The sequence below is a fragment of the Molothrus aeneus genome, chromosome 27, assembly GCF_037042795.1.
Source record: "Molothrus aeneus isolate 106 chromosome 27, BPBGC_Maene_1.0, whole genome shotgun sequence".
Classification (NCBI taxonomy): Eukaryota; Metazoa; Chordata; class Aves; order Passeriformes; family Icteridae; genus Molothrus; species Molothrus aeneus.
This window is the reverse complement of record NC_089672.1, coordinates 4,969,122-4,984,726: the sequence shown is the minus strand read 5'-3', so window position 1 is coordinate 4,984,726 and position 15,605 is coordinate 4,969,122. Positions and strand designations below refer to the sequence as shown.

The 15,605-nt window shown below is 51.4% G+C and overlaps 1 protein-coding gene across 1 annotated transcript; it reads right to left on the bottom strand.

Annotated features, from left to right (window-relative positions):
- Positions 1–570: 570 nt before the first annotated feature.
- Positions 571–15,499, bottom strand: TIMM44 (translocase of inner mitochondrial membrane 44). Its single transcript, XM_066566374.1, has 13 exons — positions 15,440–15,499; positions 14,529–14,636; positions 13,863–14,033; positions 13,329–13,409; positions 12,754–12,903; positions 12,275–12,414; positions 11,555–11,640; positions 10,780–10,872; positions 9,380–9,504; positions 7,893–7,943; positions 6,441–6,530; positions 3,463–3,573; positions 571–1,724 (listed from the first exon to the last, which is right to left on the bottom strand). Exons 1-13 carry the CDS (start codon positions 15,461–15,463, stop codon positions 1,605–1,607), a joined length of 1,350 nt encoding a protein of 449 aa, XP_066422471.1. The 5' UTR covers positions 15,464–15,499; the 3' UTR covers positions 571–1,604.
- Positions 15,500–15,605: the final 106 nt, after the last annotated feature.

Below are 15,605 nucleotides of genomic sequence, written 5' to 3'. Positions count from 1 at the left end.
ACTGCCAAGGCCAGCACGGGCCCTGTCCCCAAGTGCCAGCACTGGCCCTGTCCCCAAGTGCCACATCCCCATGGCTTTTAAATCCCTCCAGGGCTGGGGACTCCAGCTGTGCCCAGGGCAGCTGTGCCAGGGCTTTACAACCCTTTCCATGAAGGAATTTTCCCAATATCCAACCCAAACCCCCCTGGCACAGCTTGAGGCTGTTCCCTCTTGTCCTGCTGTCCCCTGGCTGTCCCCTCCTGCCAGGAGCTGTGCAGGTCCCCTCTGAGCCTCCTTTGCTCCAGGCTGAGCCCCTTCCCAGCTCCCTCAGCCTCCCCTGGGGCTCCAAACCCTTCCCTGGACTTGCTCCATCCCAGCATTTCAGCCTGGAGCATTCCCTGGGCTGGCTGTGAGCCAAATGTCACCCCCAGCCTGCCCTGGGGGTGACCCACACAGGGAATGTGGCATCCCCAAACCCTGGGGATGCTCCAAGGCCTTGGGCAGCCTCTGCTGCTGGAGCTGTCCCATCCCAGGGAAAAGGGCTCTGGAAGCTCCCAGGGATGTTGAAAGCTGCAGACATTCACAAAAGAGGAACTGGAATTATTCTCTTTAATCACTCTGGCAGGGCAGAGCCGTCCTGCCTCACCCCCAGCACCACAGCAATCCTTGGATTTCCTCTCCAAACCTTTTCCCAAGCTCCCTTTCCATGGGCAGGGGATGCCTCGGCCCTGGCTCAGCTCCCAAACCCCTCCAGAAGCCTAAACCCCACAATTTCTGCTCCCCCTCAGCCATTCCCCCTGCTCTTCCTCCCAGCAGAAAGAAGCTCAAGGAGAGAGTCCCAAACCCCACTGAATGCTGCCACTGGAATCTGAATTTGGGGAATTTTTTTTTTCCATGATTTGGGGATTTTCAAGCCCCGTTTTTTAGACTGGGGTGAAATGCTGCTGCTCCAGCAGCAAACTGGGGAAGTTCCTGCTCCTGGACCTGGGCTCTGTGCAGGGATGAGGAGCAGACAAGGCCAGGGAGGTGAACAAGGTCTCATTTCCTCCTGGCAATGAGACACAGGATGGGACAGAAAAATCCAGCGTTCCCAAAGCTGCCCCTGCCCTTCCCCTCCTGTCCCACCCCCTCCCCACCACCCCAAGGGATGCAGCTGTGGCTCTCTGTGACAAGAACCAACCACATTCCCCCTTCCAAGCTGTGGATAAACAAATCTCCCTCCTGGATATTCAGATCTCAGCCCCACCCCAGCACCAACCTGAGGATCCAACACCTCCATGTGCAAAGTCCTGGTTGTATTTGGTTTGGGAAAGTGCAAGACACGGCAGGGACACGAGGCTGGGGCCTGGCCAGGAGATTGGCAGCCAGGAGCCCCTCCAAGGCCCTTCCAGGGATCTCCAAGGGTGCCAGCAGGTGGGAATGACAGCTCTGGGGGTTCCCAGCTGCCCAGGAGCCTCTGAGGCACGAGGATGAAGCAGCAGCTGCTCGTCCCAGATGTCCCCGAGCAGGGATTCCCATTCCTCAGGGATTGGGAGCTCTCCCAAATCCTCCAGCTCCCTGTGGGGTTTCCAGGCTGGAGCAGCTTCCAGAGGGTGGGAAGGGCCCAGCCCTGAGCCCAGCCCTGCTCAGAGCACCTGCTCCGTGCTGGAGGAGGAAATGTCCAGCAGCCTCCAGGCCATGTAGGGGTTCAGCTCGTCCTGGTCCCGGCACAGGGCCCACACGTAGAGCATCCTCAGCACCTTGTCCTGGAGACAGAGCTGCTCTCAGGGGCAGGGCAGGCTGCCAGCAGGGACCTGCAGGCTCCTTCCAGCCCCACAACTCAAACTCAGCTCAAATCCTTCCAGCCCCACAACTCAAACTCAACTCAAATCCCCCCAGCTCCCTCCAGCCCCACAACTCAAACTCAGCTCAAATCCTTCCAGCTCCTTCCAGCCCCACAACTCAAACTCAGCTCAAATCCCCCCAGCTCCTTCCAGCCCCACAACTCAAACTCAGCTCAAATCCTTCCAGCTCCTTCCAGCCCCACAACTCAAACTCAGCTCAAATCCCCCCAGCTCCTTCCAGCCCCACAACTCAAACTCAACTCAAATCCTTCCAGTTCCTTCCACCCTCAAAACTCAAACTCAAATCTTTCCAGCTCCTTCCAACCCCAAAACTCAAACTCAACTCCAATCCTCCCAGCTCCTTCCACCCCCAGACTCTGGGGATTTGAGGTTCCCCTCTCCCCAAACCTCCCTGTGTTCAATATTCCAGCAGCCCCACCCAAGCCCAGGCTCCTGATTAAAGCTGAGCTTTGGGCTCCACTGGAGAATTTCAATTCCTCTCCCTGATTTATTGCAGCCCTGGAGGGATCTGACAGCAAACAGACTTTGATATCCTGTTCAATAATTATCCCATCAATATTTATCTCCCAGGAATGCAGGAGTTTAATGCAGGGAATCACTGGATCAGCTGTTTCTGCCCTGCTTGTGAATCAGCCCACATGGGCCCCAGCATTCAAATGAATCCCATTTTTCCAGCCTGGACCAAAGGCCAGGGTTGCAAAAGCCAATATTTGTTAAATGCCTGTATTAATTACAAGGAAAATGAGCTGCCTGGAGAGAGAAATATAATAATAGTAATGGTAATTATAATATAATATAATATAATATAATATAATATAATATAATATAATATAATATAATATAATATAATATAATATAATATAATATAATATAATATAATATATTTATCAATAATAATAAAGATTATTCTATTATATACAATATAATATAATATAATAGAATATAATATAAATTATAGATAATAATATACTGTATTTATATTATTATTATTATTATTATTATTATTATTATTATTATTATTATTATTATTATTATTATTATTATTATTATTATTATTATTATTATTATTATTATTATTATTATTATTATTTCCTCCTGGAGAGAGAAATATTTATTCAGGGAATTCCAGGGGCCAGGCTCAGCCTGGAACCAGGAGGGAAAAGCCCCAAAGGAGGCCCAGGGCACTCAGGAGGTGCCAGGGATTTGTCTCCCAGATCATTCCCTGCTCCCCAAGAACCCCACACAGCCTCAGCCCCAGGCAGGGGTGGGAGTTCCCTGGGGGATTTTCATGGAATTAAATTCCTGCATTCTTGGTGGGAGTGTGAGGAGCTAAAAACGTGGATTTGGGGTTTTTTTCATCCAGTGACTCAACCCTGCTCTCACCCTGTTTGCCAGAGGGCTCTGCCCTGCCAGGGAAAGGAAAGGGGGAGGGAAACCCAGCAGGGCCAGCTGGGAATGGGATGGAGCTGGAGCTGCAGTGGGAGACCCCAAACGTGGCCAGACCCCAAACGTGGCCAGACCCCAAACGTGACCCTGACCCCAAACCCCAAACATGTCTCAAACCCCAAACAAATCCCAAACCCCCAAACCTGTCCCAGACCCCAAACCTGTCCCAGAGCCCAAACCTGTCCCCACTCACCGGGTCCCCTTCCACCACCTCCCCCAGGTGGTTCTTGATCACCATCACCACCTGGGCCTGGAAGGTGATGATCAGCACAGGCCCCTGCTCCATCATCTTCCCCATGGCCAGCTGTAGGGACAGAACCCCATGGACATCAGCCCAGAACCCCACGGACATCACCCCATAACCCCATAGAGATCATCCCATAACCCCATGGACATCACCCCATAACCCCATGGACGTCAGCCCAGAACCCCATGGACATCAGCCCAGAACCCCACAGAGATCACCCCAAAACCCCATGGACATCACCCCATAACCCCATAGAGATCATCCCATAACCCCATGGACATCACCCCATAACCCCATAGAGATCATCCCATAACCCCATGGACATCACCCCATAACCCCATGGACATCAGCCCCCATGGACACCACCCCAAAACCCCATGGACATCACCCCATAACCCCATAGAGATCATCCCATAACCCCATGGACATCACCCCATAACCCCATGGACATCAGCCCCCATGGACACCACCCCATAACCCAATGGACACCACCCCATAACCCCATGGACATCACCCCATGGACATCACCCCAGAACCCCATGGACATCAGCCCAGAACCCCACAGAAATCACCCCAAAACCCCATGGACATCATCCCATAACCCCATGGACATCACCCCATAACCCCATGGACATCACCCCAAAACCCCATGGACATCATCCCAAAACCCCATGGACATCACCCCATAACCCCATGGACATCACCCCACAGCCCCATGGACATCACCTCACAATCCCACAGAAATCACCCCATAACCCCATGGACATCACCCCATAACTCAATGGACATCACCCCACAACCCCATGGACATCACCCCATAACCCCATGGACATCACCTCACAATCCCACAGAGATCACCCCATAACCTAATGGACATCATCCAATGGACATCACCCCATGGACATAACCCCAGAAGCCCATGGACATCACCTCAAAACCCCATGGACATCACCCTACAAGCCCATGGACATCACCCCACAACCCCACAGAGATCACCCCATAACCCCATGGACACCAGCCCATAACCCCATGGACATCACCCCATAACCCCATGGACATCACCCCACAGAGATCACCCCATAACCCCATGGACATCACCCCATAACCCCATGGACATCACCCCACGGACATCACCCCACAAGCCCATGGACATCACCCCACAGAGACCACCCCATCACCCCATAACCCATGACCCCACTCCTGCAGGCCCAGGGAGCAGCTCCCACACCCCCAACTCCCCCTGGCTGCTCAATCACATCAATTCCAGGATTCTGGGGTGATGGAAAAGCTGCTTCCGAAAAAAAAAAACCCCAAGTAAAACCTTGGGAACCCAAAGCTTTCCCCAAACTGTTGTGGATTTTTTCATTATTTTCCCAAGCCCATAAATCTGGGAAATGGGAACGAGCTCTGCTCCGTTAGCTCCAATCAGAAAGCAAAATCAAAGACACCCTGCTCTCCAAAAAAACGGAATTTTCTGAAGGAAATGTTTGGAACCAGAACATCCTGAGCTGGAAGGGACCCACAAGGATCAAACAGAGCCTTTTCTGCTGCTTTTAAATCCGTTTTTGCCAGGAAGTTGTTCTGAACCAGACAAAAACTGTACCAGAAACGCTTCAAGGTGGGAACCTTTTTGTTTGCCAGGATTTTTCCCCCCTCTATTCCCAGGCTGTTCCATTAAATATTTAAACACTTTATTCACTGGAATGCGAGAGGAGTGAAAATTCAGCTTTTTTTCCTTTTAAATTCTCTTTCTGCCCATTGTGGGCAATCTCTTTGCATCCCTATTTCTGTGGGAATGCAGGATGCCATGGAATGCTCTGCTGCTCTTCAGCTCAGGGATTCTTGCCTGTGCTGCCCCAAAAGGAGCCACAGGGACTGAGGACAGCAGGATTTTCCTCTTTTGAAATGTTCCCAAACATTCTGTTTCATCCCTAATAAAGGAAGCAGCGCCAGGACAGGGCTGGGCTGTGTCACAAAGGAATAAATTTATTTTTAGGGTGATTTTCCTGTTCCCTGAGGGAATCTCAACAGCTCAGCCACGCTCCCATGCCTGATCCCAGGGAATGAGCTCCCTGGAGCTGCCCCATCCCAATCCACACTGGAGCTCAATCCACCCAAATAAAAAACAATTTTCCACCCAAACCCAAGCCTAACTCAATTTCCAAGATATTTTAGATATCTTGGATTATCCTGGGATTTTCCCTTCCAGCACTGGGATTTTCCCTTCCAGCACTGGGATTTCTCTTCTAGCACTGGGATTTCTCTTCCACACTGGGATTTTCCCTTCCAGCACTGGGATTTCTCTTCCACACTGGGATTTTCCCTTCCAGCACTGGGATTTCCCTTCCAGCAATGGGATTTTCCCTTCCAGCAATGGGATTTCCCTTCCAGCACTGGGATTTTCCCTTCCAGCACTGGGATTTCCCTTCCAGCACTGGGATTTCCCTTCCAGCACTGGGATTTTCCCTTCCAGCACTGGTATTTCCCTTCCAGCACTGGGATTTCCCTTCCAGCACTGGGATTTCCCTTCCAGCAATGGGATTTTCCCTTCCAGCAATGGGATTTCCCTTCCAGCACTGGGATTTCTCTTCCAGCACTGGGATTTTCCTTTCCAGCACTGGGATTTCCCTTCCAGCAATGGGATTTCCCTTCCAGCACTGGGATTTTCCCTTCCAGCACTGGGATTTCTCTTCCACACTGGGATTTCTCTTCCACACTGGGATTTTCCCTTCCAGCACTGGGATTTCCCCTCTAGGAGCAGAAATCCCAAACTCCAGAGTTCAATCCCAGTATTCAGAGCAAAGAAGGTTGGACTGGATGATCCTGGAGGATTTTTTTTCCCAATCCTCCTGATCCTAAAAAGCCCCTCCTGAGCCCAGGACTTGGATTTTTCCCCCATAGGAAGAGCTGGGCAGGGAACTCACGTCGATGTTGTCGATGTCCAGGATCCTGGAGTGGAACTGGAGCCCCAGGGCCTTGGCCTGCTGGATGGGATGGGCCAGCTGGCTGTAGGTCTGAGGGATGAACAAACTTGGGTTGGGAATTGTTTGGGATTGTTCTGTCACCATCAAAGAAAAGTAAAAAAAAAGGGAATTTTTGCTTGGAAAAAAAAAAAAACCCACGAGAAAAAGTCACTTTTTTTTTTTGTAAATGTGCTGAAGGAAAGGGTTAAAGAACTGCAGGAAATGCTTTGGGATTCACAAAAATCCCACTGAAAAATCCCATTTTTACTGGGCAGGATGTGAGGACCTGAGAGCAGCTGAGGGACTCACAGCTGGAGTGAAGAGCAGGAACAGGGAAAAGCAGGGAAAAACTGGGAAAATAAAGGAAAAGCAGCAGGAGAAACAGGGGGGAAAGCAGGGAAAACCTGGGAAAATAATGGAAAAGCAGGGGAAAAGCAGGGGGAAAAGCAAGGGAAAACAGGGGGAAAAACAGGGGAAAACTGGGGAAAAACAGGGAAAAACTGGGAAAATGAAGGAAAAGCAGGTGGAAAAGCAGGGGGAAAACAGGGGGAAAAGCAGGGGAAAAGCAGGGGGGAAAAACGGGGAAAAGCAAGGGAAAACAGGGGGAAAAGCAGGGGAAAACTGGGAAAAACAGGGGAAAAGCAGGGGGAAAAGCAGGGGAAAACTGGGAAAACTGGGAAAAACAGGGGAAAAGCAGGGGGGGAAGCAGGGGGAAACTGGGGACAAACTGGGGAAAAACTGAGAAAAACTGGGAAAAACTGGGGAAAACTGGGAAAAACTGAGAAAAACTGGGGAAAACTGAGAAAATGAAGGAGTTCAGCGATCAGTTCAGGAGCTCAGCACCCGTGGGATCCATTAAGAGGTTTTATCCCCCAGGTTCTCAGGGATCAGATTCCCATTTCCTCCCCTGGCTTATGTGACTGATTGCTCTGGACTTTGGAGCTTCATCTCCAATTCCAGCTGCCTTGGGAATGTTTGATTTTGGCTTCACAAAGTGCAGTGAAGCTGCTGCTTCCCTCCAGAGCAATCCAAGGTGTCATTCCCAAGGTTGCTGGAAGCAGGGAAGGTTCTTTGCTTTCAGACTGGATTATTGTTACATAGAAAAAAAAAAAAAAAATAAAAAAAAAGCTGATCAGGATTTATGAAATTGAAAAACTTGGCTCTCCCAGCCCTCTGGTGGTGGGTGGGGAACAGCACTTGGAGAAATTCAGCTCTTGAATTATCTTGGATTGAGAAGAGCAGAATTATTTTGGATTTTACAGCACGGTAATTCTGGAGGGATGAGGACCCAAATAAAAGCCCTGCAACACTGGCAGGAATTCCAGGAACTCCCTGAATTCCAAGCCCTCCAAAGAATCCCATTTTCAAGGGAGAATCCCAAGTTTTGGGGAGGTTTTTAGGAGCTTCACTCACGGCCTCATAGCACCAGTCCTTGAGGATGTCGAGCTCCCCCGAGATCAGAGCCTGAGGGGGAAACCAGAACATTTTAAAGAAAGAAACATTTTAAAGCTCCTCCTATATCAAAGGAAATCAAACAGAACATTTTAAAGCTCCTCCTATATCAAAGTGGGACCAATCAGCCCTTCCAGCCTTAAATCCCACATTTTGTGGGACTCTGGGGGGAAATTGGAGCTGCAAAAGGGGAAGAGCAAAAAGGATTTCTATAAAAACACAGGAGCTGAGGCCAAGGGACATAAACCTTGGGATAATTGAACTCTCTTAAAGCTTCCAGCTGAACCTTCCCATTAAATCTTCCTGTTCAAGCTGCCAGGGAGCCAGCAGAGCTCCCAGTGCTCACAAATCCTGGGATCAAACAGGAGCAGAGCTGCAGTTTCCCACACTGCAAAATTCTGGGCACAGAAGGAACAGAACAATCCCCACGTTTGGCTCCTCAAGCCCCAGTTTTCCAGTCTCTCCTGAATCTCTCTGAACAATTCCTGCTCTATTCCAAATCCCAAATTCAGAACAATTCCTGCTCAATTCCAAATCCCAAATTCCCTCTGTCTTTCCTGCTGCAGTGACAGGGACCCACATCCATGTACAGTCACATCCCCCATCACTATGAGTCCCTAAAAACCTCAAATTCCAGACGTTTCCATGACCACTGAACCGCTGGTCACAACCTGCTGCTCTTCCCAAACCCCAATCAGAACCCAGGAGCACATCCCAAATTCCTTCCCCTCTCCCTCTGCTATCACCATCTGCTCACCCACTTCCCTCTGATCCCACCTCATTTGCTGTTTTCCAGGCCAGAAAAATAATTATTTTAATTTTTTTAAATTTATATATCTATATTAAAATATACCTAAATTATACATATCTGTAACTATATTACAAATTATAAATTATATATATCTGTAACTATAACTCAATTATATATTAAATATATAATATAATTATGCATAATCAATAATATATCATGATATATAACAATATAAAATATCGATTATTATATATAATATACTATATTGTTATGTATTATATTATCGATTATTTTATAATATATTATATTATTCATAAAATATATTCTCGATATATAGATATATTAACAATATATTCATATAATTTATTATTTTATAATATATATATTTATGCATATTTAATTTAAAGGTTTGTAATATATTATAATATATTTATTTTATACATATATATCTATTTATTTTTAATATCTTAATATATTAATATATTAATATATTAATAGATTTATTATCCTATGGTTTCAACCTAAAAGCGGGATCTGATTCCTTTCCCAAGGTCTGTGCAAAGACCTTTCCTGTGCAAAGCTGGAGAAGCAAATCCTGACCCAACTTTTGATTTTAGCAATGCAAAAGTAAAGAAAAAAACCCATTTTCCATGGGGTAATGAAGGGGGAAATGAAGGGAGCAGTGGCTGCTGGGCACCTCCAGGACGTTGGGGATGATGTCCCGCTCACACTGCTTCAGGAAACGATCCTTGTCAAAGGAGGGATCCACCCTCAGGATCTCCGTCAGCACCTCGGACATCTCGGTCTTGGAGAACAATCCCCCTGCAAAAACAGCCCAGTGGGTGCTGGCACTGCCACCAGCACCTGGACACGGGGACACGGCTCTGGGGACAGACAGACAGGGGGAGGAAAAGGCACCTGGACACAGGGACACAGCTCTGGGGACAGACAGAGGGAGGAAATGGCACCTGGACACAGGGACACGGCTCTGGGGACAGACAGACAGAGGGAGGAAAAGGCACCTGGACACAGGGACACGGCTCTGGGGACAGACAGAGGAGGAAAAGGCACCTGGACACAGGGACACAGCTCTGGGGACAGACAGACAGGGGGAGGAAAAGGCACCTGGACACAGGGACACGGCTCTGGGGACAGACAGAGGAGGAAAAGGCACCTGGACACAGGGACACAGCTCTGGGGACAGACAGACAGGGGGAGGAAAAGGCACCTGGACACAGGGACACGGCTCTGGGGACAGACAGACAGAGGGAGGAAAAGGCACCTGGACACAGGGACACGGCTCTGGGGACAGACAGAGGAGGAAAAGGCACCTGGACACAGGGACACAGCTCTGGGGACAGACAGACAGAGGGAGGAAAAGGCACCTGGACACAGGGACACGGCTCTGGGGACAGACAGACAGGGGGAGGAAAAGGCACCTGGACACGGGGACACAGCTCTGGGGACAGACAGACAGGGGGAGGAAAAGGCACCTGGACACAGGGACACGGCTCTGGGGACAGACAGACAGGGGGAGGAAAAGGCACCTGGACACAGGGACACAGCTCTGGGGACAGACAGAGGGAGGAAAAGGCACCCGGACACGGGGACACAGCTCTGGGGACAGACAGAGGGAGGAAAAGGCACCCGGACACGGGGACACAGCTCTGGGGACAGACAGAGGGAGGAAAAGGCACCTGGACACAGGGACACGGCTCTGGGGACAGACAGAGGGAGGAAGAGGCACCCTGGGAACGACTCCAGCCTTGAAGCTGAAGCTGAGGTTGATCCCAAGGTTTGTCCTCCCATCCCTCACCCAGACAGTGACCCTGGGGTGTCCCTGTCCCTGTACCCATGAGCAGCTCAGGTGTCCCTGTCCCCATGAGCAGACCCAGAGGTGTCCCTGTCCCTGTACCCATGAACAGCTTAGGGGGATGTCCCTGTACCCATAAGCAATCCCAGGGGGGTGTCCCTGTCCCTGTCCCCATGAGCAGTCCCAGGGGGATGTCCCTGTCCCCATGAGCAGCTCAGGGCTGTCCCAATCCCAGTCCCCATGAGCAGCTCAGGGCTGTCCCTGGGGTGTCCCTGTCCCTGTACCGATGAGGTCGGTGACGCGGTCGGTGACGGCGCGCGACGCTCGGATGAAGGCGTTGTCGCTCTCGTCGTACTTCATCTTCATCTCAAAGAACCCTGCAGGGAACAGAGAGCTCAGAGCCCTCCCAGCAGGGCCCAGCCTCTCCTCCATGCCTTTGTTCAGCACCAGGCACCACCTGGGAGTTGGTTTGCTCCCCATTTTATTCCCCAGTTTTCTTCCCATTTTATTCCCCATTTTCCTCCCCATTTTATTCCCCATTTTCCTCCCCATTTTTCTCCCCATTTTCCTGCAATGTTCTGATCTCTCAGCAACTCCTCCTCTGCTAGCACTCAGATTTAACCCCTCTGGGAATGGTATTTCTCCAATGGAATGAGCAGATTCAGGATCAGTCTCACTTTGAGCAGTGCTCTTTCCATCCCTGGAGGTGGCACTGGGGACCCTGGGGGTGACAAGGTGGGGATCAGGGACAGGTTGGACTCAAAAGGTCCTGGAGGGCTTTTCCAACCTAAATTCTGGGATTGTTTTCAGGACATTTGCACTAGAAACAGCCTCAGATGCTATCAAAGGTCAGCTTTACATGACAGAAAGATCACAGGATTTTTTTTGTTTTTTAAAAAAGCCTTTCACCAATTTGGAAGTTGTGTGAAACTCCCTCAATTTTTCAGGATTTTCCTTGTTTTAGGCTCCAAGCCCACAGAGAAAAGTGGGAATTTGGGATTTGCTGGGGCTGGAGGCCCAGATGGGAGCAGGGCTGGGAAGGGAACGTGCTCAACTCACTGTTGAAAACCACGTTGTTGTCCTTGAAATCTTTCCACTGCTGGTACCACTTGGAGTCTTTATGCAGCACCATGCCCATGGCTTCCCTAGAGAGGGCAGAAAGCAGGGATAAAATGTGGATATTTGGGAAAAATTAACTTGTAACAAACACAGACAACACCCTGAGGAATATCCCTGCAGCAGTTGGCATCACTGAGGCTGAGACAGCACAGAAATGATGAGCTCAATTACAAGATAAATGATGGCCCCATCAATTATAAAATAAATTGCAGCCCCATAAATGATCCACCAGATAAATGAAACACCAGACAAATAAAAGCCTGGATAAATAAAACATTAGATAAACAAAACTCCAGATAAATTAAGCAGCAGACAAATAAAACTCAGCTCAGAGGAGCAAAGCAGCCCAAACAAAAAAAGGAGCTCAGCCTCAGTCCTGCCAGCATCACCCAGCTGCAAGTTAAAACTGAACACAAAACAATGCTCAGCTCAGGATTTCACCTCAGAACATCAAATTTCACCTTTAGAATTTGAAATTTCCAGTTTTGCCCCAGGAAGATCCGGGATCACCCACTCCTGCTGGGAACGTGCTGGAGACCCAGCTGCTCCCACCCCACAGCTCCTGGATTTTAATCCCTGACCTGGTTTTTTTTGGTGTTTTTTTACCTTTTCCATCAAATCACACACAGGAACATCCCCCCCAGAGGACCCTTCACGTACTCATTGGCTTCAAACACTCTCTGCTCCTTGTTCCTCTCTCCGGAATATTCCGTCCGCTTCCGCAGCCGCTCCGGGCGCCTGTAGGGACCCGTCTGTCCCAGAACACTCTCATCTATTTCCTTCTTAACAGTTTCCACTCCCTGCAAGGAAAACAGCCCCGTTTCAGCTCCCAGAAGCTGAAAATCCCCATCCTGTGATGCTCTGGGAGAGGCAAAAGGCACTGGGTGGGGCAGGGGCGGGGCAGCCACAGCTTGGCAATAAAACATTGGATATTTTCTGTGTTTCCTGCAAAAAGAGGGATTTGAGGAAGTCAAAATCCCTCTGGAGAGGGACATTTTCCAACCCTGCACTCAGGGAGCTCAGCCCTGCCAGGAGAGGTGTGATTTCAGACTTGCAGGATTTCAGATTTCACCCCAAACCTCCCCAAAAAGGCCCTCCCGAGGTTCTGGGTGCCCCGGGAGCTCGGGGAGCAGCAGGACCTGGGAGATGGCTTTGAAGGCTGCAGTCCTGCCCAGCTTCTCCCCTCCCCTGGTCACAGACTCTGCAGATTGTTTGGCTGTTTTGGCAGCTTCCTCCACCCCCTCCTTGATCTTCCTGCCCAGGTCACTCTTGCTGACCTCGTCCAAACTCTGCAAAGGAAAATGGAAAAGGGAGAGGTCATTGCAGCTCCAGGCTCAGCCCCAGCCCCTCTCCAGCTCTCCTGGAGCTCCTTTAGGCTCTGAGCTCTTCCTGGAGCCTTCTCCTCCCCAGGTGAGCACCCCCAGCTCTCCCCAGAGGGGCTCCAGCCCTGGGAGCAGCTCCAGGGGCTCCTCTGGATTCTCTCCATCCTTATTTTGGCTCCCAAGGTGCAGGTGGGGTCTCCCTGTTCTCCACGCCCCCATATCCCAGAGGAATCCCTGGCTGGGTCTCCTCTGACCACGCCCAATCCATTATTTTATGAATGCCTCTGGTTTTAAAAGCTCCAGGAGCAGCAGCACCTGCCCCCAGCAATGGCAATTCCAGCCCTCCAAAAACCCAACTTCAGCAGAGCTGCCCCGAAGAAAAATCCTTTTACCTCTTTAACCGTCCCTGTTATTTCTTCAAGTTTCTTTTTAATCACTTCTGAGGTCTTCACTGTTTCAGATTCAATGGTTTTCTGGGGGAAGAGAACATTAATCAAGAGACAGAAACTCCTCAAACCCAGCTTGGATGGAGCACAATCCATTAAGGCTGGAATTGAGGGCAGAAAAAGCAACATTTCAGGAGTTCACGGCCTGAGTCAGCAGCAGCTTTGCAAATGATGATGATCAGAGCTCTCTGAACAATGCAAAAGAAACGTTTGATGCTCAATTTAATGCCTCATTATTTGATCTGCTCAGAAATGCAGCCAAGTGTCTCTGCTGGAAAGACTTTCCACGAGAATCACAAACCCCAAAACATTCCAACAAATAAACATTCGGAGGCACCCATTTAGCACTGAGTGCTCCCAGCCAAGCAGAACTCCTCCTGAACAGTTCAGCTGCGGGTTTAACGTTCACTCAGAGCAGTAAAAGCTCAACAAACCAGGGAATAACCCAGGGAACAAAGCAGGGAAACCCCAAACACTCACATATTTCCTCCTGGCTTCCCGCAGAGCATCCGACTCCTCCAGCTTTTTTGCTTCATCTCGGAATTTTTTGATGCTTTCCTTCATCTCTTTGTTTTTGGCTAACTCCTGTTTGATGTTCTCCACAAAACCTGAGATGAATCCTTTCCTTCCTCCCGAGGAGGAGCATCTGGACTGGAGAAAACCATTCCATGTTGGAGAATCCCAAGGAATTCCAGCACACAGGACCCAAAAAATCACAAGTTTTGGGCTTGAGGATCACTGGATCACTTTTAGAACGTGTGGAAAACATGGAGCTGCTTGGAAAAGCGGCAGCTGATCCTTCAAAGAGCCACGTGTCCAGTGGATTTCATGGAATCTCAGGATAGTTGGGGTTGAAAGGACCTTAAATCCCACCCAGCTCCACGCCCTGCCATGGGCAGGGACACCCCCCACTACCCCAGGGTGCTCCAAGCCCTGTCCAACCTCAGCTGCCCCAAAAATTCCTTGAGCTCCATTTAAAAAAGTGGAGATTCCCAGCCTGGAAGTGGCCCCAAAAATTCCTTGAGTTCCATTTAAAAAGTGGAAATTCCCAGCCTGGAAGTCCCAGAGCCACATCCCCACCCAGCTCAGGACTCTGCTGGGAACACAGCCCGGGGTGGAAATGGAATAAATTCAGGTGGGACCAACCTGAGGGGTGCCCAGGGCAGGGCTGCAGATCCTGAACAGGGCGCTCCTGGGGAAGGCAGGGATGGGATAACGCCGGGAGAGCAGCCAGGGGCCACTGAGGAGACATTTCTGCAAGGAAAACAGCACAGCAGGAGCTCAGGGGAGCAGCCAGGAGCTCCCAGCACCCGGATCTGGGACAGCAGCCATGCACGAATCCACCTGGAGCTGAGACGTGAGAAGCACGAGGGGTTTTTTTTCTGGGAAAACTCCTCCCAACCCAGCCTTTCCCAGCTCTGGAGGGTCCCAGAACAAGCCCAGGACGGTTCTGCTGCCCTTGCCGAGGTCAAACCCGCAGATTCTGCTCTGGAAGGGGTCAGGGCTGAGCTCAGGGCAGAATCAGGGAAATCCACATGAAAATCTGAGCTCGCTCACGAGCAGCACCGGGGCAGGAGCCACGGACCGGGGGAGCGGCCGAGCCAAGGCACGAACGGAGCAGAGATCCCGGGGCTCCGGGCACACGGGGCTGATCCCGGCCCCTCCTGCTCAGGGAGCTCCGGGGGCAGCTCACGGCAAAACTGCCCCCATGGAGCCCCGGGAGCGGCCCCGGGAGCAGCTCGGGGCACGGGAGCCCCGGGAGAGGCCCCGGGAGCCCGGAATGGTTGGGCTGGAGGAGCCTCGACCCCTCCAAACCCCGGGGTCACGGCCCCGCTGGAGGCTCCATCCCGCCGGGCCGGGCGGCAGCACCGTGCGCGGAACCGGGGCCCGTCCGGCCCGGGTGTCCCCACCGGGAGCGGCCGGCACCGGGGCCCTGAGGGCGGGGAGGGATCGGCGGCTCCGGGCCGGTCCCGCCGCGCCGCTCGCTGTCCCCGCCGGGCCGAGCAGGCCCCGGGGGCCCCGTCCCGCCCGCTCCCGGCCGGTGCCCCCGCGCTCACCCGGCACCCTCCGGCCGCCGCCATCGCCCCGCGCGCCCCGTGACCTCCGCGCGCCGCCGCCGCGCCGTGACGTCACTGCCGCGCGCCGCCCGCGACACGTGGCCGCGAACGGCGGGAGCGGGCGGGAGCCCCGGGGCTGCGAACGGCTCCACCGGGGCTGTCCCCG